Below are 23,342 nucleotides of genomic sequence, written 5' to 3'. Positions count from 1 at the left end.
GAGCCTTCGACACCCTGAAACAAGCATTGTGCAACGCTCCAATTTTGAAGGCTCCAGATTTCTCAAAGGAATTCATTGTCCAGACAGACGCATCCGACATTGGCATTGGGGCGGTGCTATCGCAACTCAATGAAGAGGGTCTGGATCAACCCGTGGTCTTCCTCTCACGGAGACTACTTCCCCGGGAACAGAGATGGAGTACCATTGAGCGGGAAGCCTTTGCGGTGGTCTGGGCACTGAAGAAGCTGCGACCATACCTGTTTGGTTCGCACTTCCTGGTTCAGACAGACCACCGACCCCTTCGTTGGCTCATGCAGATGAAGGGGGAAAACCCAAAACTGTTGAGGTGGTCTATCTCCCTACAGGGAATGGACTTTCGGGTGGAACATCGGCCCGGAGCTGACCACGCCAATGCAGATGGTCTCTCCAGGTATTTCCGCCTTAGTGTTGAGAACTCCCAAGGGGTTGGGTAGCTCTTCCCACTTTCAGCTGGGGGGGACGCGTGTTAGACCTGTCTGCTTCTGAGAGTCCCCTCACACTATGATTTATTTTGTTCCCCCGTGCCTCCTAAAATTTGTCGCTTTTTCTTTGTCTACCAGGACCTTTTTGTGTGTTGTCCCATGGGGCTAGATGCTCTTTGATGCCCAGTTGCTCACCAAGTTCCTGGCACCTATGTACAAGGCGCCTGCCGGAACCGGTGGCATAACCAACTGGGGTTGTCAACCCTAAAATGGTGGATACCATTGTCCCCTATGAGAGTGACTCCCATTGGAGCCCCTCTGACCTCTGACCCTTTGAAGGTTTTGGCGCACTTTGTATAACCTGCAAACCTGACAGGAATCCCCTCAGGAGTTACAAGTACACAAAATGGCTGCCTTAGAAAGCCCAGTACGGTGGCTCCTAATGACCAAAAAGATACCTTGAAAGGGCCATGTCATTGACATAGCCAGGGAAGGTTCTAGAACCTTCTGGCTCGTGCTGGCATCCTAGGGCACTGGCTATAAAAGGCCCAGTCCCTGGCGGCCATGTTGGAGAAGAATGATCAAAGAACACCAGAAGAAGAGGACTTGACCCCAGATTGACACCTGCCCTGTTAACCCCCTGAGGCAGCTGATAGTTCAGGCAGAAGAGCAGCAGAGGTTGCTGGCGTGGACCCTGACTGGCGTTCCAGTCAGAAGCGTGAGCAGTGTCCTCTAGCCTTCAGCGCCTGGTCAGCGAGTGCCCAATTGCCCCTCAGAGACTTTGGCCATAGTTAGAGCCTCCCCGCCCCCCCAGTGGTGAGATCGCAACCGCAACTCTTAAAGTGCCACCTTCAACCTAAGTGCCTCCTGGCGGGCGTTCGGACGTCTCCGAACCCACCGCCGTCCACGCGCTGTTTGTGGATAGAAGGTGAGGTGCTGCGCTGGGGCGGGGAAAGGCTGGCCTTCATTGGGGCGAGATTACTGTCTCTGCCCTGCCCGAGTGACTTGGGAGCTGGTTTGTGGGCGGGAACCCCCCCGTGAGTGAGCTCGGAGGGAGGATCGCGGAGCCCCTGGAACCCCCCTTTGCTCTTGGGAGAAGTGCCATACTGACTGGAGCGCTTACCGGCGCCGCCGAAGTGAGGTGGGCCGTCTCTACCCCTGAAGTTGCCGCGTTGTTGTGGAACTGTGATGCGGTCTCATTTTGAACTGTGCGCGCAGGTGTTTTGGCCCCTCCGGCAGCCCGTTCGACGGTCCCAAGACTCGTGAACTGGAGCCGCCTTCGGAAACCCCGCCTGCGCTGACAGAAGCGCACAGACTCCTCCGGCAGCAGTAGCATTGAACCGGCTGATCGCGGAGTGTAATTGCCGTAGTCATTTTATGCCTTTATCTTCCAGATATACGCGCAATGAGTTGTGAGTGCAACTAAGGGATTATCACGCGTATCTTGTGCCCAGAGAGCACGAACCCGTGAACACTTCAAAAACTGTAAGAACACGCATTCCGCATTGAATGACAAACGTAATGTGTTTACCCTGAAAGTGATTAATTGGTGGCAGCGATACCAGAATGACCCTGTGATATTTATTCCAGTCATTGCTGATATTTATTCCAGTCATTGCTGATATTTATTCCAGTCATTGCTGATATTTATTCCAGTCATTGCTGATATTTATTCTAATGTATTGAATCCTGATATTTATCCAGTATATTTATTTATTAGAGTCCAACTATTTATTCCTGAGAAACCAGTACACAGCTAATCAAACCCATGTAAGAAATGTGAATGTGATTACCTAAGTGAACTTCCTTCAAACCCAGAGAACTTTTACATAAACGAAACGTATTTTTCTATAACAGTGGTGTGGTGTCCTTCTTTTTGTGTGGTGTGCAGGGAGTTATTATTGGGTCAGAGCCGGCTTAACACTACAGCCTTCACTTGCCTTGTCACTTGAGCCAAGCTACCCCCTTTGTGCTGGGCTTGCCCATCGCAGGTCCAACATCAATCAATTTAAGGAGTAACTCAAAGCATATTTGTTCCTAAGTGGTTAACCTTGAAGTGCTCATGCCTGCTGATCCGCAAGCACCTTGATACTTATGTTTGTGTGTAACAATAGTCGTGGAAAAAAAGAAAAAGAAAACGGACTACCTCTGCATGGCCCGAAAATAGAGCCCGATAGAGACCCGTTTCGAGGGCCCCTAAAAATAACTGCCGGTGCTCAGACCCGGACAGACCCGGCCCACTTAAAGCCCTGTAACCTGAGCCTCAATCAGGGTACCGGTACTCTCCCTGACCTAAAAAAAAGTGCTGGTACTGAGGGACAGAAATTTCGAAAGTGCCGGTACTCAGTACCGGTTTGTACCGGCCCATTTAAAGCACTGCTAGGAGCGCACCCTTGACTGCCCTATCCAAACATTCACTGCACAATTGTTTATTTTGTTTTGTTTTGCTTGCCTCGTTATGTGCCGTCGCACCGAGGCTGGGTGGAACAGAAAGCCTGCAGGAGCCACAGGAAGGCCTGGAGGTTGCATTTTCTCACCCTCGTCGAATACACATCGGCAAATCAGGAGGGCGACCAGCCTGCAGCAGCGGCATGATGCAGAGGGTGGCGAAACACCGGCGAGAACTGTGGAAGCATGGGTCGACCGCCGGCAGCAGCGGCACGATGCAGATGGTGGCGAAATCCCGGCAAGAACTGCGGAATCATGGTTAGTATGCAGATTGGTGCAGTTTAGAAGGAGGCAGATGGAGCTGAATCACGATAGCTATTGTCATTCGTTGCTCTCTGCTTAATAGATGTTATATCACAATGGGCATATATTTTAAGTATTGCCACGCCTATTGTTCATGAAAAGACAGTTCAAAGAGCTACAAGGCCCATTAGAGCTTTCATGGTGGCCATTTTGGGTAATACACTACAAAGGTCGACCATGTTTCCCAACCTGCTTGAGCCTTTCTCGCTATTTTTGGAGTGTTAAGCATGGCGTTAGTGAACAAAGGAGCACCGTTCATTTCACCCAATAACATGCTATATGTTGCGGGGGTAAATGGTAGATGTGTATTACACTGAAACTTCCCAGCACTTGATACCAAGCTTCCTAGAGAGTACCAATGTTTCCACAACTTAGGTTTGGCCTTCGGATGCATTTAGTGAATACTGAATTCAGACTTGCACATCCGTACATTATTAAAAAGTGCGGTCATGTCCCTTTCCCATATGCTTGCAAGGACATTTTCGGGTGGCGTGATGTCGAATTTTTTAAATACCAGAACTGTGACACTCTCTAGAACTAAGAACTTGAGGCATAAAAGTACGGTGTAGGAATTCAAGAACTGGATCGTGTTTCTCTTTGTGGAATACTTTATTTCACGCACTGTAAAGCAAAGCCTTCAGTTGCAGCACTTGGACACACGATGAAGCCAAAATCTGGGCCAATACAGAGCCATTTTATTACCTGAAACACATGGGGCAGATGTAAGTTGGGGTTTTGAGCGCATCAGGCAGCCGTATGTTGGGACATGGTTCCTGACATTAATGGACAGGTTGGGTGTGGAGAAGCGGGCTAATGGTGCTTACGGAGGTAGTATGGATAGCTAACACGACACCCCTGACCCGGCTAGCATGTTCCAGTTGTGAACAGACAGTTCCTACCTAGGAAAACGCTACCCCTCATAAAAGCAACACATTCACAGCCTTGTTACGGAAAAGCAGAGCAAAGCAGGATGGAATTTAGTGCCCATCGAAATAACAGCTGCTACTTGTGGAGTGGTGTGGCTCACTGGTTAGAGGCAGCAGACATGGAAGCAGAGGACGGCCCGGGACCAGGGTTCTATTCCCGACGCGGCAGGGTCAGCGGACTTGATAATTCTCGCCTCGGTGCCTACTCTAACCAGGGATCGCAACTCTGGGCATTAGCTTGCCTCATCTCCACAACGGCCCCCCACATATGCCGGGGATGCCTGGTTTCACCTTGGAGATACTCAGTAGGGATCATCTCACAGGGAAAGCCAGGACGGGTTCCTCAGCGGTCTACAGCGCAGAGCTCCTTCGGGAGTCGATTCTAGCACTTTAGAAACCCACAATTAATTAATTAATTTTTTACTTAAAGCCTGGTTCAAAGAACCCAATGTACCTAAAAAATAAATGGGGCTAAACAATGGCTCAGGGTTTTCCCATTCCTGTACAGTAAATGCTGCAGGAAGAGATGAGAACCAGCTGCACAACTGATCACTCAGGCTACAAACAGTGCAGGAACATTAACAAGCTGAGCGAGCCAGTCAGTTCCAGTTTATCCTGCAGAACAGGCTAGACGCATTCGCACCGTAAAGTTCAGAGAACCCTGCAAAGGCCCTACACAATGTACTGTGATGGATAACGCATCGCGTTTTTCAAAAGCAATCATGAAAATAAGAAAACACTAACAAAGAACAAGAGGAGTGGTGGGAGTTGTCCTGTTTTGTTGTATCTTGCACTTGGAGAGTACATTTCTGCTGCTATTGTGGCCTCACCCTCGCAGCACGTGCTGCATGCATCACGTGTTATATGTGGCACAACCCAGATATGTTGCCCGTTGTCTCATGGGGCCGGTAAAGTCCTTGTATAAAGTACCACGTGCTCATATAAAGTGCCAACCAATAGCACTTGGCCCTTGTTCAAGGGTGAGGTGAATGCGCAACAAACAGACTGACTAGTGAGGATTTATCAGTGTATATTGCTGGTCTGGAGCTAGTTAGGGACAAAACCATGAGCTGCTCCCTTTTCCTCATTCTGTTTAACTGGGCCTTCAGCTGACAGGGCATCTCCCTGCTATTCGGCAGGGGTTTATGGCCATGCTACATTCCCAGTCTTGGAATAAGTCTGGTGAGGAGTTAAACAACGCTCTCGACACAAGACGACACAGTTTAGAAAGGGTTTACCACTGGTCATTTAGGGACACAGTATCCAGCTATCAAGCTTCTAGGCACTTATGACCGGAGAAGCAAGTAGGTAGTTGCAGGAAAGCTTATACGGATGATGTTTGGAGCAAATTCCATGGTAGTGCACCTGTTGGGCATACCATGCAGGTGCAAGGTAAAGTATCACAGCAATGCAGTCAGGTGACGCATTTATAAGGGGAGGATGGATAGGTAATGCCAGTTGATGGCGGCACTTGACTATTAGCTAGTATGTGGTTACAGCCTGGTGGGCTAAGGTCAAACATTGAGGGGGTAAAATCCCACTTTGCTTCTTAGGTGGGTAGGTGCTCATGAATAGCGATAGCCGATACACCATGAGGCGGGTTAAGTTATCACCAGATGAGCAGTAGGGCCTCTGGGAGGGCAATGTTAACTAGGCTTGTCACTTCCTTTCCTACTGGGGTCTCAAAAAGAGGTGGTCAGTGGCACGGGCGGAGCTCACTGGGTAATCAGCATATGGTTCAATGGGGCACGACATAGCACAAGACCTGCAAAATAACTATCATCCTCCAGTTACTTTTAATACAGGCATCCCCCCTAGGTGCTGCACGACAGGAGGAGTGCTACCCTTCTTTACAGTGGCTTATTTCTGTTTCTGAGATGGGGCTTGTTTCGGTGCAGGATATAAAGGGGGAGTGCAGTCATGAAGCAAACAATTAGCGTGTATGTGAGCTTGTTCTTTATGGCAATTACAGTGTGCACTGAACATATGTATCTCTACTTCTTTTACATGGTATCGATGTCTACAATAACTGGGAGGTGAACCGTGTTACGGTGGTGGCAACTTGGTCGCAGGCAACGGACCAGAGGACCCAGAAGGAATATGGTCAGCAGCGGTGCCAGGCATGGCGAGAAAGCTCGGAGGAGCTTAGGGGTGCCAGTTTACTGGGGTGAAAGGCTACCGTTCCAGGCTTGGTCTTCCGGTTGGTGTTTGGTAAGGCAACCTCAATTTTACATAGTAAGAAGGGGTTTAGCAGTCCTTTGCACTTAAGGATGCATTTCGTGCAAACATGATGCAAAGACATGGTGTTGCGCACAGTTATGGCCCCTGGTGGCCTTTGGACCACTCGGTTAATGTTAAGTGGTGTCGGCTGCCTTAGTACACGCACTTGCCGGGAGCTGCGGGGACAGGCAGTTGAGATCCATAGGCAAGCGGGTAGAAACAATTGAGAGGGCTACGCAGGACCTACCAGCATTTTTCTTGGCGAGTTACCCTCGCCTCCTACAAATAGTGGAGGGGCACAGAGGTGCCTAGGTGTTGGCTATGTCTACGAAAGATCGTATGGGGCACCCTCTTGAGACTACCAATCTATAACTTTTCCATGGTTGGCCGTCAGTTACATTAAGGCACCAAATCTATGGCCCCAGGCAAAATGCTTGCTGTATGCAAGTGACCAGTCATTTAATAGTGCTACCATTAGCGAGTTCCAGAAATAGCATTTTACAGGGATACCATCCAACTTGGAGAAGGTTTGGGATGCTGCGTGAGGAGTATCACCCCATCGAGGGTATGCTTCCACTATTAACTGCTTCAGACATGGGGCAAGTCAGGGGGTACTCCAAACGTTGCGGTGAATCTTAGGTGGAGCAAGATATGTGTCAGGCGATAGGCCGTTCCAGTCAGGATAAGGTAAGACCACAGGGGTCTCCAAGGTATTCCACAGTTTCAGGCGGGGTAGCATTTTCCTAATTCAGCCACTTCAGGCTCAGGCCTCCCCATGACACCATCACAGGTGTATCGTCAGGTGCCCATGGAATCTGCCACGTCATGGAGGACTGTGCAAAGAAAGTGGCTGTGGTTCCCCAGATAGCCAGGGCTAGGGTGTGTGCAATATGGCTAGCAGATCAGAGGGTGGGTCGTTTGTAGCAAGGATGGCTATTGTCTCCCATAAACAAATAGGCATGGTAAGTGCATAGTTATGGCCAACATGCCTGGTACTCCAGCGATAATCCGATCACCTGTTATTCCCCAAGAAGGGATAGACACAGTAAGTGCGTATAGACACAGTAAGTGCATAGTTACACCCACAGGGCAGGGGGCCCTAGCGATAGTATGGTCCCCAGTTACTAAGGGTGGCATTCGTCAAATCCTCCCACCTATGGCCATGTCAAGAAGAGGTGGGTAGCGTATGTTAGGAAGAGAGGGTCTCTTTATGTTCCTGCGGTTTTCTGAAGGTAGTGAGGGATGCAGGTGGGGGTGGCGCTGAACCAGTCAGTCCCTAAGTTATTGACTGAATCACCCCTGCGGATGTGCAAGCACATTGTATGCAGGCATCCAAAACAGAGTTGTACCTACCAGAGGAGGTGCATTTGTCTAACAAAGGATTCAAACTGGTCATCCAGTCGGTGCTAGGGTCAATGGCAGGAGTGTCAGGTGAGCAAGCAATAGGTGGGGGGAGGGCGAGTGCGCCAGTAAGCTCCTCGCCCTGTGGCGGGGTCCCGGGCACCAAAAATTGTGTGGACTCCTTTTTGGCATGGACTGTTTGACCCTGGAACAGGGCGAATATTCAATGGGGGCTCCAGGCTGGCGGGAGGGGGTGACTGACCTGCTGGTGGTCCTGGACTCTCCTGCCCTACCCGAGATGCAGGTGTTTTTGTGTTATTTATTTATAGGTTTATATAGCGCTGGACTCGACTCCCGAAGGAGTATCTCTGTGTTTTGTTCGCCCTACAGGTACAAGTGAGGTGCTGGCCAAATTGGAGACAGAGATGGAATCAGAACAGAAAGGTCTTCAGCATTTTTCTAAAGTCCAAGTGGCTGGTACACTGTCTGAGGGTGAGAGGTAATTTGTTCCAAAGGGTGGGACCTAAAAATGAGAGAGCTCTTCCACCCAGTCTTGCCCTCTTTATTGAGGGAACCTGAAGTAGGTATTGGTTGCTGGAGCGGAGACGTACTGGGTTGTATGGGACAAATTTCTCAGCTAAGTACGAAGGACATGAGCCATAAATACTCTTGTAGATTATACAGCAGGTTTTAAATTACACCCGTGCCCGGATTGGTAGCCAGTGCAATTTATCCAGGAGAGGGCGCGAGGGCGTTCTCGGAGGGGCGTTGAGAACCAGCCTAGCAGCGGTGTTCTGGACCACCTGAAGCCTACCCAATGAGTAATCCGTGGATGATATCAGTAACCCATTACAGTAGTCCAGGCGAGTAAGCACTAGGGCCTGGACCAGAGTCTTTCTGGATGTATCCGGCAGCAGGGGAAACACTCGTCTATGGAGTCCAATTACATGCAGGCAGGATCCTGCTGTCTGGTTGACATGATCCTTGAGTGAGAGTCCCTGATCTAGTCGAACTCCCAGGTTCTTTACAGTCTGCTTGGGGCTAGGGACGGGGCCCAGGTCTAATGGCCACCAGTCCGGTGACCACAGCAGGGGTGCGTCTCCAAATAACATGTCCTCAGTCTTCCCCACATTGCATTGCAGGAAGTTTGTGGCCATCCATTGGGACACAGCCCTCATCCCATCAGAGAATGAGTGCTTAACAGCAGCTGTCAAGGTTTTAAAAGGGAAGAGCAGCTGGATATCATCCGCGTAAGAGAAGGGGTTGAATCCATATGATCTCATAAGATCCGCTAAGGGGGCCACATACACATTGAAAAGTGTGGGGCGTAGGCATGAGCCCTGTGGTACCCCCTTAGTGAGCTCTATCAGGAGTGAACGAAAGGTGCCCAGGTTGACACTCTGTGAGCGGCCCGATAAGAAACTCTTCAGCCAGGACCATGCCAAGCCTCCAACCCCAATCTCCTTCAGTCGACTGAGTAGGATTTCGTGCGATACTGTGTTGAAGGCCACGGAGAGGTCCAACAGCACTAGAGTCACAGAGCTCCCACTATCCTGTGACATTCTGATGGTATCTGTCACAGATAGGATTGCTGATTCCGTGCTGTAGTTGGGCCTAAATCCGGATTGGGAGCAGTCTAGACCACCAGACCCCTCGATGAGCTTCAACAGGTGGGTGTTAATGTGTTTTTCCGTCATCTTACTCAGGTATGGAAGGAGTGATATAGGGCGGAGGTTGGATAAATCCGACCAGGGGAGAGCCGAGTTCTTCCGGATTGGGTTTACAATGGCCTTCTTCCAATCCTGTGGTACCTGGCCTTCAGCAATAGAGCAATTCACCAGAGTTTGGATCAAAGGCACAAGGCAGTTGCCCAAGGTGGAAACAGTTCTGGCCGGAATGAGATCAAGCGGAGACCCTGTCTTGATATGACCCATAAGTGCCTCAATGTCACTTGAGTTGGCAGCTGGAAATATTGTGAGTGTCTCACTAGCCATGGCCCGGGGCTGGGGGGGCTGTAGGAGAGGAATTCATAGGACAAGTTGTCTTGGTGATTTTATCATAGATCCGCTCTATCTTGTCTTTAAAGAAGAGAGAGATGTCATCACATAAGGATTGTGTGAAAACATCCAGGCTTTCACAAGCCGTAGGTTTGGTAAAGGCCTGTAGCATCTGGTAAAGGGCCTTTGAGGATTTGCCCGCTTCTGCTAATTGCAAGGCTATGTGTTTTATCCTGGCTGATCTAATGTTTTTATGGTACGTGGACAAGATAGCATAGTAGCCCTTTGTGTCTGCTCCTAGATGACTTTTCCTCCATGTTTTTTCTAGTTTCCTACAGGCCTGCTTCTCTAAGCGTAGTTGGTCAGTATACCATATTTCATGACGAGAGGGAGGGCGCTGTTTGCATAATTTCAGAGGGGCCAGAGTATTGACTACAGTTGAGATGGCTGAGTTGAATTTAAATAGAGCCACTTCGATATTATCAGAAGCAGTTATGGAAGGTTCAACTAGAGTTCTCTGAAAATCTTCTGAGGTCACTTTGTGCCATTGTCTACGCCACAGTGAGGGGACGAAGGACCTTTCTCTGGGCTTGTCCAACCCTAAAAGGGAGAAATCAATGACAAAATGATCTGACCAGTTCACCTGGATGGAGGGATGGCATACGATCTTGGATGTATTTGAAAAGATCATATCTAGAGTATGTCCTGCTAGATGAGTAGGGCCTTTATTATGCTGTATAAGCCCTAATAGTGACAGATCTGTGAAGAAGGATAGTGTCTCGGGATTGTTAGAGAGCTCCCCATGCACATTAAAATCCCCTAAGAGGAGGAAATCAGTTCCTATTTTTAAAATGTGGGGCCAATGCCTCCACTAGAGAGAGTGCAAAGTTAGTACTTGGCCCCGGTGGGCGGTAGACAAGAGCTCCCTTCCACAAGTTTTTGGATCCAATATTGATCCGAAAAATCATAATTTCCATTTGGGGAGTGCTTCTTTGTTCGATTATTGAGACATTGATCCCCTCCTTATAAATGATGGCAATGCCACCCCCAATTTCAATGGGACGGTCCAATCTTACAATTGTATACCCCACCGGAATACCCAGCGTAATGGCAGGTACTGTGTGGGGCTTTAGCCAGGTCTCCGTAAGGAAACATATTTCCGGCTCGGCGGTAGAGATGAGATCCCTTAGTTCCGTATGATGTTTGGATAGAGAGCGAACATTACATAGGAAACTCTTCCAGCCAGTCACCTGCTGTGTTTCCCCCCCCTTACACCCTGCTACAGTGGACAGGTGGGAGGCTTGAAACCGGCAGTGCCTACATGAGATAGGACCCTCTAGACTTGGCCAGGAGTCGCGTGCACAACTAGGTGAGGGTGCTGTCTGAAGACTCAGTAATTTATAGGCTGAGTATGTTAAACTTTGAAGGCGGTGACCGGTGTTCAGTGCCTCGATGGGATGGAGGACTGAAAGTTAATATGGATAAAAACAGTGCAAGTTGGGGCCTGCTGGCACAGCAAGCACGGGTGGATTCTTTATGGAAGTGCGTGTATTAATATCCGGATGGCTAAGGCCATGCTTAGAATGTAAATAATATCATTGCAAAATGTATTCCTTGGAATGGAAATAACCTACCTCTTTTGGCTAACATGGGTGTTGATTGTTTATCTATGCCTTGAAATGGTCAATCATTTCAGTTAAGAACAATAAAGGTTACTCTGCTTTAAAGGTTGAATAAACGACTACGCAGTGATAACCAACTATCTATCTTATGTCTTTCTATGGTGCCTAAGGGGTGGCAATGAGGATAAGATAAGTATGTTGTTCATGGAGGGGCGACTCGCACGTTGTATGTACACTATGTAGCTAACCATAAAATCAACAAACTTGTCCAGTAACAACTGTAGGCCCACGGAGATCCTCGCTATGAGGACCTCATCACCAGTGTACAGTAAAACCGGTGGCAATCTTAACCCAGCCTTTGGATAATCAGCTCCCACAGACAAGAGGGCTTGCACTAGCCCATTAACATACAGTGTGAACAGATAGGAGGCAAGAATAAATCCCTGACCCCACCTCCCCTCAGCTTGCGCCAAAGGGAAGAGGGCAAGCCGATCTCAGAGAGTATCGAACTGATGCTGTAGCGTGTGCCTCAGTACACTTTTCCTAATTCCAGCACTGGGTGTAAAGTTATAGTGATAGGTGTTTTTTTGTTGCTGTACTAGCTGTGGCCATGAGAGAGAGGGAGCAGGTATGTGAATGTGGTGGAAGATCATGTCTGTAGTGCTTTTTTGCTTCCAGTACAGACACATGACACAACCCTGTGGTTGTGGTCTTAATGTGTCTGAGTAGCTGTGTTTCTCTTTCTATTCTTGCCAGGGCATTTGTTTGTTTTTCTCCTTTCTGTTGGTGGCCAAGCTGAGGCAGACCTGCAATTGTGGTGTCACTTTAGGGTCATACCTGTATTCCCTTCTTTGGTGTGGATGAGGAGCAAGCGTGATTAAGGTGTTGAGATATAGAAATAGGTGTTTTTTTCTAGGGGTAGGTGTAACTGGCATGATTCTCTCTAGTGTAATTACTTGTAAGTACTGAAATATTACTCGTAATTATGCAAAATGTGTGAGAAAGTGAGTGCAGCAATTAGCGCTTTTTCTAAGACCAAAATGCACCTTTGTGTCCAAAATGAGCCAGAGAATGCATTTTGAGCTAAAAGGTAAAGGACACAAAGCAGCACCCAGTCAGTCTCTTTTAGTTTGTTGTTCCTCTGCTCCTTCTGTTGTTTTGTGCCCCAAATTACTCTTAACTACTCAAGCTAGCATAATTATATGATTTCAGTCATTTCGCATCACAAGAGTATTGCGGAATTACTGTAATTACTCTGACTTCTCTGGCATAATTAAAGTTTATCCCAGGTCTAGATTTTCTACTTACCCTAGGGGCAGGAGAAACAGAGTTAAGTTTGTGTATGAGTAAGCTGAGGATACAAGTGAGTGATTGCTATGCTAGTTTGAAGCTTTTCCCCCCTCTCCAGTCTGATCCTCCTGGCCAGAAGCATAACCAAATTGTTGGGATATAGGAGCAATTGGTTATCGCACATCTTGTATAAAGGCAGTGTTAAATTTGAGTTCATTGTAGTGTCATCTCACCTTGAACCTTCAGCCTCATCTGACTCGTTGTCTCTCTGTTACCGTATGTCACACTGCAGAGGTAGAGTCCAGCATCAGCGGGTTTCACCTCCCCTATCACAAGAGAGGCATTCCCGCGTTCCAGCTCATAGACGCTCAGTTGCAGACGTGACAAGGCAACACGAGCCACCATATTCTCAAAGGTGGCCTTGATGTTCCCATCCTTGGCCCAGTGAACAGTCAAGAGGCTGAGATCCAATCGGAAATTTTCCACGGGTACAAGACATTCGAGGTGCAGGTTATCTCCGACGCGTGAGGTGACCTGCGGCATGCCAGAAGTGTCTAGGACTGCACCTGCAAAGTAACCACATGGGCATGAGAGCTTTTCACATCTTAGAAGGTCTTTTAACATGTATCTAATTGCTGATGATCATAATGTTTCTTTATCTTTTATATAAGGCTTTAGATGAATAAGATGTTGTCATTTGTTGTCCTTCAGGGCAACAGGTATTCACACAGCAAGATATGCCAGCACCTGTGTTCCTAGGTTGTTGAAGTAGCATGGACCCTTCTCTGGAGGAACCAGCTGAGACACAGCAGAGAATTCACGTACCTTTAAATATGTATGTGACCAGGCCGCTGTCTTCCAAATTATGCAATTGGTTCAAAGAGCGTTCTTAACTGATGATGGTCTCCATGTCTTGCCTCTTGCTCATCATTTACGCTCTTATACCAAGTTATCTTGTACTATATTTCCCTGCTTAGCTTCTTAGAAGGTCAGAGAATGGTGGGCACATCCCCATCGACCCTTGTGTAGGGCATTCAACCATGGACGCAACACCCATTGGGCAGAAAGGGCTTTAGCCCAAAGCCCACTCATCCGCATCTGTGAGCTTGGCTGGGACAGACAGATCAAAAGTCAATCTTGTGCAGTGTGGGCACGTCCTCAAAAAGGCATTTACAGCTCTAAATGCCTCCTGTTCCTGCTTTTATTTTATTAATTGCTTCCATTTTCCACCAGCATCTCAACCAAATTGTTTCACTTACATAATAACTACTGACATGGGCTACTTCAGGTATCCAGAGGTTGGAAGACAGCAAGGACCTCCATTCCCAAACAATCAATAAGGGTATGAAGCAAATGCCCCAATTAAATGAAAAGACAGAATAGGAAAGCTACTATTAAAGTTACATTAGGAAAAATCTGGAAACATTATGAATAGTGCCTTTATTCCCGAAGACAAATAAAACTGCACGTGACATTAGAAAATAAATCTTGACAGCAGTCCAATTGTTTTTAGGTCTGGCATTAGCCAAGACCTTTTGATTGTACTCAGAGATGAATCATATACTTAGACATATGGACTTTCAGACAACTCTTATTCATTGGTCTGTTGTCATGTCATTCATATTTTGCTTCCCCCCACTACATCATATAGAAAGGGGCAGTGGGTCACCGTACTTAAGCCATTGGGTAACTTTACTTTGAGTGACTGCATTTTACTCTCTTACAAGGAGCGCATCTGCTCACAAGCTGGTTCCCTTCAGTGCCAGTGTTTTTGTTTTTACTTTACAATTGCCTTAGTGTTGTCATTGTGCTTAGAGCTAATGTGAAAGCAGGAGGATTCTGATGCACTGTCTATCATTATCGGATCCCATCTCGAGCCAATGCTGTTGTAAATTGATTTTGGAGTGTTTTGCTTTTCTGAATGTTTCTATTTCACATCATACCAGATTGTATCCAATTGAAACTGTTTGGTATCAAGTTATGTGCTTTTTGCTTTTCTTCTAACCTTCTATATTTCGCTCCTACATACCTTCCTAATTTTTTTTCTTTCTTTCCTTCCTCTTTGTTTCTTTAATTCCCTCTTTATTTCTGTTTTACTTTTTTCTTTCTTTCTTTCTTTCTTTCTTTCTTTCTTTCTTTCTTTCTTTCTTTCTTTCATAGCTTATCCAAATTTACTGGGCACAATTAAAATGCACAATTAAAGTGCATTTAGTACTTATGCAATCATGCAAACAGTTAAAGTGCATTTGGTCTGGTACAAGCATGCAAACAGTTAGAAGGGGGCCACTACTTGACTCTTACCTGTACATCGAACAGGCAATCCTACAAAGAGGAGACCCTTACTGCTGAGCTCAGTAAATAGAAAACCAAACAGCACACTTTTATCATAAAAGCAGACTTCTTTCCTTTATCTTTTCTTCTCTCTCTATCCTTTTTTCTTCTTCCTTCCTTTCGATCTTCTCTTTTTCCATCTTTCTTTAACTGTCTTTCTTTCTTTCTCTTTCAATTTTCTTTGTCTTTCTTCTTGCTGCCTTTCTTTCTTTCAGTGGCGGCTCCTAGAGGGAGTGCTGCGGGCGGTAGGGTGGGGCGGGGGAAGGGCAGGGTGGGGGATTGTAAACTCCGGCATACGGCCGACCGGAGTTAAGTGAATAAATAAATACATAAAACTAATTACATTGCGTGTGCTCCAATGCCATTTGCGTTGCAGCGCACGCAATATAATTCTGTAGTAAATTATTTTTTATCACAATGATGTAGGCCCGGCATATTCCCAAACAATAAAGATTTGCAAACACTATGACAAAACAAAACAAGAATTTCCTGAAAGCTGGTGACCAATGCATTCCAAATATATGACACTATTTTGTACAATAGAAATGTTACATTCTATAATACATTTCTTGCAATAATTCTGCTTACTGCACATAACATGCTTGTGCATACATGTGTTATGAGTGGACAAAATTTCTTTTTTTTCCCAGTACGCATAATTTTCACTAAATTTTGTGGATTTGGATGGCACTTTGCTAATATCGTGCATGAAAATGCAATGTGAGAGAACTCCTTGCAAGAGTCACACGCAATACCAGTATGAGGCTGGGTCAAGGAGAAAATAACTCTCAACTGCAGTATTGCTGTTCTTGTAATACATTTTCTGATCAGATTAATGTACTTTTGGGACAAAGCTTCTAAAGCATAATGAAAGGTTCGCTTAGGCCTTTAGTGAATTCATGAGCCAATATTATGACTATGTAATTTAAAGGGAGGGAAAAATCTGCAACCATCCTATAAAAAGCTCACTTTATAATCAGGGCCATGCTTATCCTCAGAATCCTCTAATGGGTTCCACCACTTGGGTTAACCCACTATCGCTAAGGGACCCTGCACAAAAGACCCAAAAAGGCTAAGTAAGTGGTAAAAATGTGCTATACAACAACGCATAATATATGTTTCTTAAGTATTAAAGTGCTCACCCAGGACTAGCACATTAATAAGGTGGGTTGAAACAGCCATGGCGTCACCAACAGTGAGCAACAACAAATTAAATATTGCAGGTAGGAGCTTTATAAACAATGCTTTTGCTAGGGAAGTGAGGTTGGGAGGGAAGTTAAAATGTATTTTTGCTTGTGGCAGGGCAAGTGAAGAGCCTTGACCAAGGGGTCTATTGGGATGGCGGTCGGAAAACCACCCGGACCGCCGTGGTAGCGGGAATCAACCGTCTGCCGGTACCGTGGCAAAACCGGCGGTCCGATTAGGATCAACCGCTAAAAATTCTGACCGTGGCGGAACAAGGCAACGAGTGGGTGGAGCTGGTGAAAATGTGTCCTCGGCGGTCGGATGAACGGCAGTAACACACTAAACCGGCGCCAGACCAGCGGAGTGATCGCATGTAAAATTAGGATTTCCCCGATGTGACAGCTGAACGTTCCGCTGTTTCCGACCGCCGCGATCACTCACAGTGATGAATGGGAGAGCAGGAGGAAGGGCTGTTGCATAGCCACCGCTGCGGACGCTCCGTGACAAATATAGCGGTCGACAAAAAAAACACATCAAACACATCAAACTAGTACTGCCCCCAAAAACACCTAACACACCCCAATGACACACCCCAATGGCAACTTCAAAAATACAAATCCAAGGACAACCCACACAACATACCTGACAGCAAGACCCCATTTGGACACACCCACATAGCTGAGTATAAAACCAGCCCCTTCCCTAACCAGAATCCTTTGCAATACTCCACAACTTAAGGGCCCAACACAAAAGCACAAAGGAAAAGCAAATCTGCACACCATCACAACAACACACATACACACACCCACACCACCCCACCAACCTCACAACTGCACCTCAAAACATCAGCACATCACACACCATGGCACCACAGAAAATGACCAAATTCACAGAGAGTGAGTTGACAGTCGTGGTAGTTGACATAATCAGAGTAGAACCACAATTGTTTGGTACCCTGATTCAACAGACACCATTAGCCACAAGAGCACAAATGTGGGAAAGGATAGTCAACAAGGTCAATGCAGTAGGGACCACCCCGGGCAGCAACAAGGAGATCGTCAAGCGGTGGCATGACCTCAAGAGCAAGGTGAAAGAGAGGAACAACAAGAACCGTTAGCTGGCTCAGATGACTGGCGGTGGCCCTCCCATTCCACAAAGAACATTCACTGCACGGGAGGAGAAGGTGCTTGCCATACTGCATCAAGAAAGTCTCACAGGAATAGACTGGGGAGTGCAGGCTGGTAAGGAAAAACAAATGTTTACCATTACACTGCTTTGTACTGTCTTGCACAACCACAAAGCTACCCCTCCTAGGCCCAAGTCCATTCATGTGCACCACAATACCCAACACATGTCTCACAGATGTAATATCCACTCCATCTAAATCACCCCAAAGGTAGCCTGCAACATTCTCAGGGTTGCATGTGTACAGGCAGCCACCACTACAACTCCCACCATGCCCCCATGTTCCACAGCTCTGCAAGATGGAGCACTCCCCCACCCAGAAGCATGTGTCAGCCATTGAATTGTTCACCTTCATCTAACAGGTAGGTAGCCATCTTCCCTGGGAGGGGTGTTTGGGGATGGGAGGTCTGCACCACAACTCCCACCAGGCAAACCCGCCCCACCCCTGAGCAGGATGGAGCACCCCCCGAAGCATGTGGCAGCCATTGCATAGTTCACCTTCATCTAACAGGTAGGTAGCCATCTTCCCTGGGAGGGGTGTTTGGGGATGGGAGGTCTGCACCACAAATCCCACCAGGCAACCCCACCCCTGAGCAGGATGGAGCACAACCCGAAGCATGTGGCAGCCATTGCATTGTTCACCTTCATCAAACAGGTAGGTAGCCATCTTCCCAGGGAGGGCTGTTCTGGTTTGGGAGGTCTGCACCACAACTCTCACCAGGCACACTATCCCACCCCTGAGCAGGATGGAGCACTCCACCACACACCCAGAGAGATGTGGCACAAATTCCACCAAAATGTGACAACAGAACAGGTAAGTAGACAGTGCATGCACCCCACCATTCCTCCCAAAAAGCATTGCGCCAAAGGACAACACCAGCCGTCACATCCCATCAAAATTGACACAGATACAATTGCCACTTACATTGTGTAGACAGCTAAGCGTATGTAAACAGAAGTGTGACTCACCAAATCCCATGTTGAAGCAAATCAGGGCACAAACATGCACAGCACTGAATGCTATCTGTAAGTTCCATGGGGGCTGAGCTTGAAGGACCATATGAAAACAAAACAAGCATGGTCTGTCCAACAAATAAACCTAAGCCCAGGACATGACAAAGGTATGCATGAGATGGCAATGCCTAGTACATACACAGATGTAACGCCTAACAGGCAGAGTAATTAGCAAAGATGCTTCACATCAAGTTGTATTGCCGCCAGTTGTCAGATGACAACCTTTCCTCGTAATCACAAATTCTACACGTGGGGCATGGTATCCATTGATATTTCACACCATGGAAATTCAACGTATGTATCTCCAAATCAAGTCATGGTGTTACTGTGCAGACATACAATGTGTGAAATGGTTAACTATGTTGAATAACCTGTAAATAAGATACATTGAACACAAAGCTTGAGGGGTGCACGTCAATGACCATTTCCCCTCTGTCCCACCGGTGACCAACAACTGACTGCAGAGGACGACAACATCAACCTACAAAGCCTGTCTCCACCCCCGATGTGAGAAGTTGGTCTGGTATATGATGTCCACTATTCTAGTGGGCATCTTACACCAGTCCAATCGACGCTTATTGATGGTAGGGTATAAAGTCAACCTTATAGAAAGCTATCCTTAGTGGTAGCTGTGGAGAGCAGCCTTCAGGCTAAGACTTGGAGACGAGTTAAGCAAGTTGTTTTACCATTTATAATCCCTTGAATACCAAATGAAAGCAAACCACACAAGGTATATATCAAATATATATATATTTATTCTAAACACAACCCCTCTGCACTCTTTATGAGGTCAGAGGTAAAAGTACAATACAAGGAACTTAATTAGCATACGATAAGTTGCACAGTATTTCTTTTGCCCTAGAGGCCTCACAAACCATATACTAAAATAGTGGTATAAGAACCACGTGAGGAATAGAAAGCAGGCCTAGGGGCTGGGGAATCGCTGGGGCTTCTAGGAACAACCAAGTGTTAGGATGTAGGAGGCCCACGGGAGACGTGTGCAGTGTCTAAACACAGCCGCGGGTTACCATTGACTTTCTATGAAGAACTAACAAGTTACCATTTTAAAGAAAAAGGGTACAAGGAGGTGAACTGCGATGGAACCCTTTTAGACTAGAACACTTGGAGAGTCAATACCCACGGGAGCACCAAGTACTCGTGTTACCTCACCCAGGGAAGCCGGGTGCATAGGTGTCTTTTCGTGTCGGGTTTTGTCGTCGATTCCAATGGAGAGCTACGAAGAAGTGCAGGAGGTGACCAGAGGAAAAGTGTCTGGTTGTGAAGAACCTGAAAGCAGAGGAGACAGAGTCTGGGCCACTAGCCAGTGACCAGGGCGGCGATAGAAAGATGCCACCGGATGTTTGGTGATTTCAAGTGAAAAGGTGACGTTTGTCTCTCCAGCCACGAGGACCAGGAGGCGTCATCGACAACCGGGAGCTGGATTCGAGCTGTCACACAAAGGATCTAGTTGACTGCGGTGTCAGTATCTGGATTGGACCCAACAAGCATTGGCAAACGCAATCCACGCAAGATGTTGAGATTAGCTTTGGTGCAGAATAGCAAGGTCTAGGGTGCTTTTCCTTTGCAGGGAAGCTGGGGCAAGCCTAGAGCAACCAGGAAAGCAAAGTAGTTTCAAGAGTGGTCTTCCTGGGGGCTCACTAGCCAATGGACTAGGAACCACAACAATGCACCAAGCTGAAATGCACAAAGCAGGACTACGGGACACTCGTGAAGTGTGGGCCTCTGAGCTTTGGTGCAAAAGGTGCTCAGGGATGGGGCTTCAAGCACCCCAATGCATAACTTCAGGATACCTCGGGAAGTTGATGCAGGTAGCAAAATGCAGGATGTCCAGGAATTATGGTCCCATGTCTTTCGTGTCCGCCACAGGTCTCAACTTTGCTGGGAGCGAAGGTCGGGGTCAGAGATGTCTGGAAGTTTGTGTCTTGTGTTGCAGATTCTTCAGGGTCCCGTGGGAGCCTTGAAAATGCAGACCAGCAAAGATGCTGTTGGTGCCTGTTTGAACAGGGTGGTCACTCCTTGACCACAAGGGAGATTTCTTCCATCTTCCAGTCGAAATGGAATGTCGAAGGTCCAGGATATAGGTTGCAGAGTTTCATCCAGGGTAATCTAAAGTCCTAGGGACTGGGGTTCTATACTTATAGTAAGTTTAAGGCTTGGACTAAATCTAAGGTCCCTCCTATATGTGGACCTGGGGAGGGGGTGGTTACACCCCTTTCCCTTTGTCCAGTTTCGCACCAGAGCTGGCCCCAGCAACTGGTTTAAACTGGGAAATGCATGGGGCACCTTGTGTGCCCCAGGCAGTGTCTGAAAAGCATTCACTGAATGCAACCCATCCTGCCACAATACACTAAAGCCTGTCTGGGGAGGTGCTGGCACCTCCCTGGACAGGAAACCTATTGTCCAGGCCTCCCCTGCCGGAGTTTCGTCCAGCAGCAGGAGGGCAGACTCGTGTCTGTGGCAGCAGCATCCATTTTGTGATGCTGGGGCTCTGTTTAACTTTAACTGGGTTTAACAGTAACTACATGCCTTCTCCCTCTAGAAGGGTTGAATGCTACCCCCACCACCAGGACTGGCGGGAGGGGTAGTTTTCCAAAGTGTTTGACACCTTACACAACATGTTTTGATAAAGCCAAACCAAAGTTAGCATTAACCGCGAGGATTATAATGCACCTAAGAGTATATTGTATGGCTATATCATAGAACAGCTATAAGGAGATGGTTCTGAAAGCTGCAGAGGGGCTCAGCTCATGCTAGGGCACCCTCTCACACAAAACTAAGCACTCTGCCCCCAGGATTGTCAAGGCCTGCCATAGGAGTGACTTATAGGTTACTATGTGTCTATATATAAGGTAGATATAGATATACTATACCTAAGTAAGGGGTGATTACACCACCTTACCCAGGCTGTAAGTACAGACATGTGGTGTTAGTTTGGAAGGCTAACCAGTGGTGGCACAATACATGCTGCAGCCCCTGGCAGGCCTAGGGTGCACCTATGCCCTGGGTACCTTTGGTACACTATACAGGGGCTCACAAGGGTGACCCAGTAATCAATTTTTGAGGTACCTAAAGTACATAGTATCAATTTAGAGAGAGAACAGCTAAGCTGTGGGCCTGATTAGCAGGACCACAGCCATACTAAAGTCGAAAAACCAGAGAATCACAGCAAAAAGTGGGGGTAACCATAGGAAGCAGACCCTACTCTCCTACACAACCCCCCCACCCCCCAACGCAGGAACATTACACTAACCATGACCAGTTGAGTCTTCATGTTCTAAGTGGAAATATCTGGAGAGTCCATCTCCATTGGCATGGTTACTCTCAGGTCTATGTTCCACTGTATAGTCCATCCCCTGTAGGGAAATGGACCACCTGAGCAGTTTGGGATTTTTACCCTTCATCTGTTTTAGCCACAAGAGGGGCATATGGTCTGTCTGATCTGTGAAGTGAGTACCAAACAATTATGGCCTCAGCTTCCTCAGGGCCCAAACCACAGCAAAGGCCTCCCTCTCAATAGCTGACCAACATTTCTCTCTAGGGGTTAGCCTTCTGCTAATAAAAGCTACTGGCTGGTCCTCACCTTCATCATTCAATTGTGATAGCACAGCCCCTACCACCAACTCAGAAGCATCTGTTTGAACAATGAATTATTTGGAGTAGTTAGGACTTTGCAGAATGGGAGCCATGCACATGGCCTGCTCCAGGTCATCAAATTCCTTTTGACAGCTGAGTGTCCATTCAACTCTCGCAGGCATTATTTTAGAAGTTAAGTCATTCAGGGATGTCACAATGGAACCAAACCCCTTGACTAATCTCCGATAATACACAGTCAGACCCAAGAAAACTCTGACCTGAGTCTGGGTGGTTGGAGCAACCCAGTCCATTATGGTCTGGATTTTGCTCTGTAATGGTTGAACCTGGCCTCCACCTACAAGGTGGCCCAGGTACACAACATGACTCTGCCATATCTGGCACTTGGTAGCCTTGATAGTTAGGCCTGCCTTTAGCAGGGCCTTCCAAAAAAATTTCAGGTGGATCAGGTGATCTTCGCAGGTGGAGCTTAAGACAGCAATATCATCAAGATAAGCTGCACAGTAGTCATCCAGGCCTAAGAGGACTTTGTTCGCCAACTTTTGAAATGTGGCACGTGCATTTTTCAGACCAAAGGGCATCACCACAAACTGATAGTGCCCACTAGGGGTTGAAAATGCTGTCTTTAGCTTGGCCTCCTCAGCTAACCTGATTTGCCAGTAGCGAGCGGTCAGATCAAATGTGCTCAGATATTTGACAGAGGCCAACTTATCTATGAGCTCATCTGCTCTCGGTATTGGATGGGCATCTGTCTTAGTGACAGCATTGAGACCTCTGTAGTCTACACAAAACCTCATCTCTCTCTTACCATCTTGGGTGTGAGGTTTTGGCACCAGGACTACTGGACTAGCCCAATGGTTATCTGAAGGTTCAATAACTCCCAATTCCAACATCTTCTGGACTTCTGTCCTGATGCAGTCCCTGACATGATCAGGTTGCCTGTAAATCTTACTTTTAACAGACAGACTGTCCCCAGTGTCCACTTCATGAGTGCACCAGGTAGTCTGACTTGGAGTCAGTGAAAACATATGTATGTAAATCTGCAGAACTTGTCTGCAGTCACTCTGCTGCTGGTCAGTGAGGCTGCCTGCCAAGGCTACACCATCAACTGAACCATCATCAGGGTTCTGAGAGAGCAGGTCTGGGAGAGGGTCACTCTCTTCCTCCTGTCCTTCATCAGTAGCCATGAGCAAGCCCATGTCTGCCCTGTCAACATATGGTTTCAGTCTGTTGACATGAAGCACCCTGTGGGGGCTCCTGGGAGTTCCAAGATCAACCAAATAGGTGAATTCTCCCTTCTGTTCAACAATAGTGTGGGGGTAAACTCCACTTGTCTTGGAGAGCTGCTGGGGCCACAAGCTCCAACACCCACACTTTCTGTCCTGGCTGGTAAACAGTCAGTACAGC

The 23,342-nt window shown here is 47.3% G+C and overlaps 1 protein-coding gene across 3 annotated transcripts in view; it reads right to left on the bottom strand.

Annotated features, from left to right (window-relative positions):
- Positions 1-23,342, bottom strand: part of LOC144766795 (protein borderless-like) — a 190,571-nt gene that overhangs the window by 124,648 nt on the left and 42,581 nt on the right. For all 3 annotated transcript variants that reach the window (XM_078650527.1, XM_078650528.1, XM_078650526.1), the window contains one exon: positions 12,842-13,174. In XM_078650527.1, the coding sequence (XP_078506653.1) occupies positions 12,842-13,151 (310 nt within the window). In that variant the 5' untranslated portion in view covers positions 13,152-13,174. The remainder of the gene's footprint in view (positions 1-12,841; positions 13,175-23,342) is intronic.

Source organism: Lissotriton helveticus, chromosome 7, assembly GCF_964261635.1.
Source record: "Lissotriton helveticus chromosome 7, aLisHel1.1, whole genome shotgun sequence".
Classification (NCBI taxonomy): Eukaryota; Metazoa; Chordata; class Amphibia; order Caudata; family Salamandridae; genus Lissotriton; species Lissotriton helveticus.
Note: the sequence above shows the minus strand (reverse complement) of the source record. Positions and strands in the feature narration are given on the sequence as shown.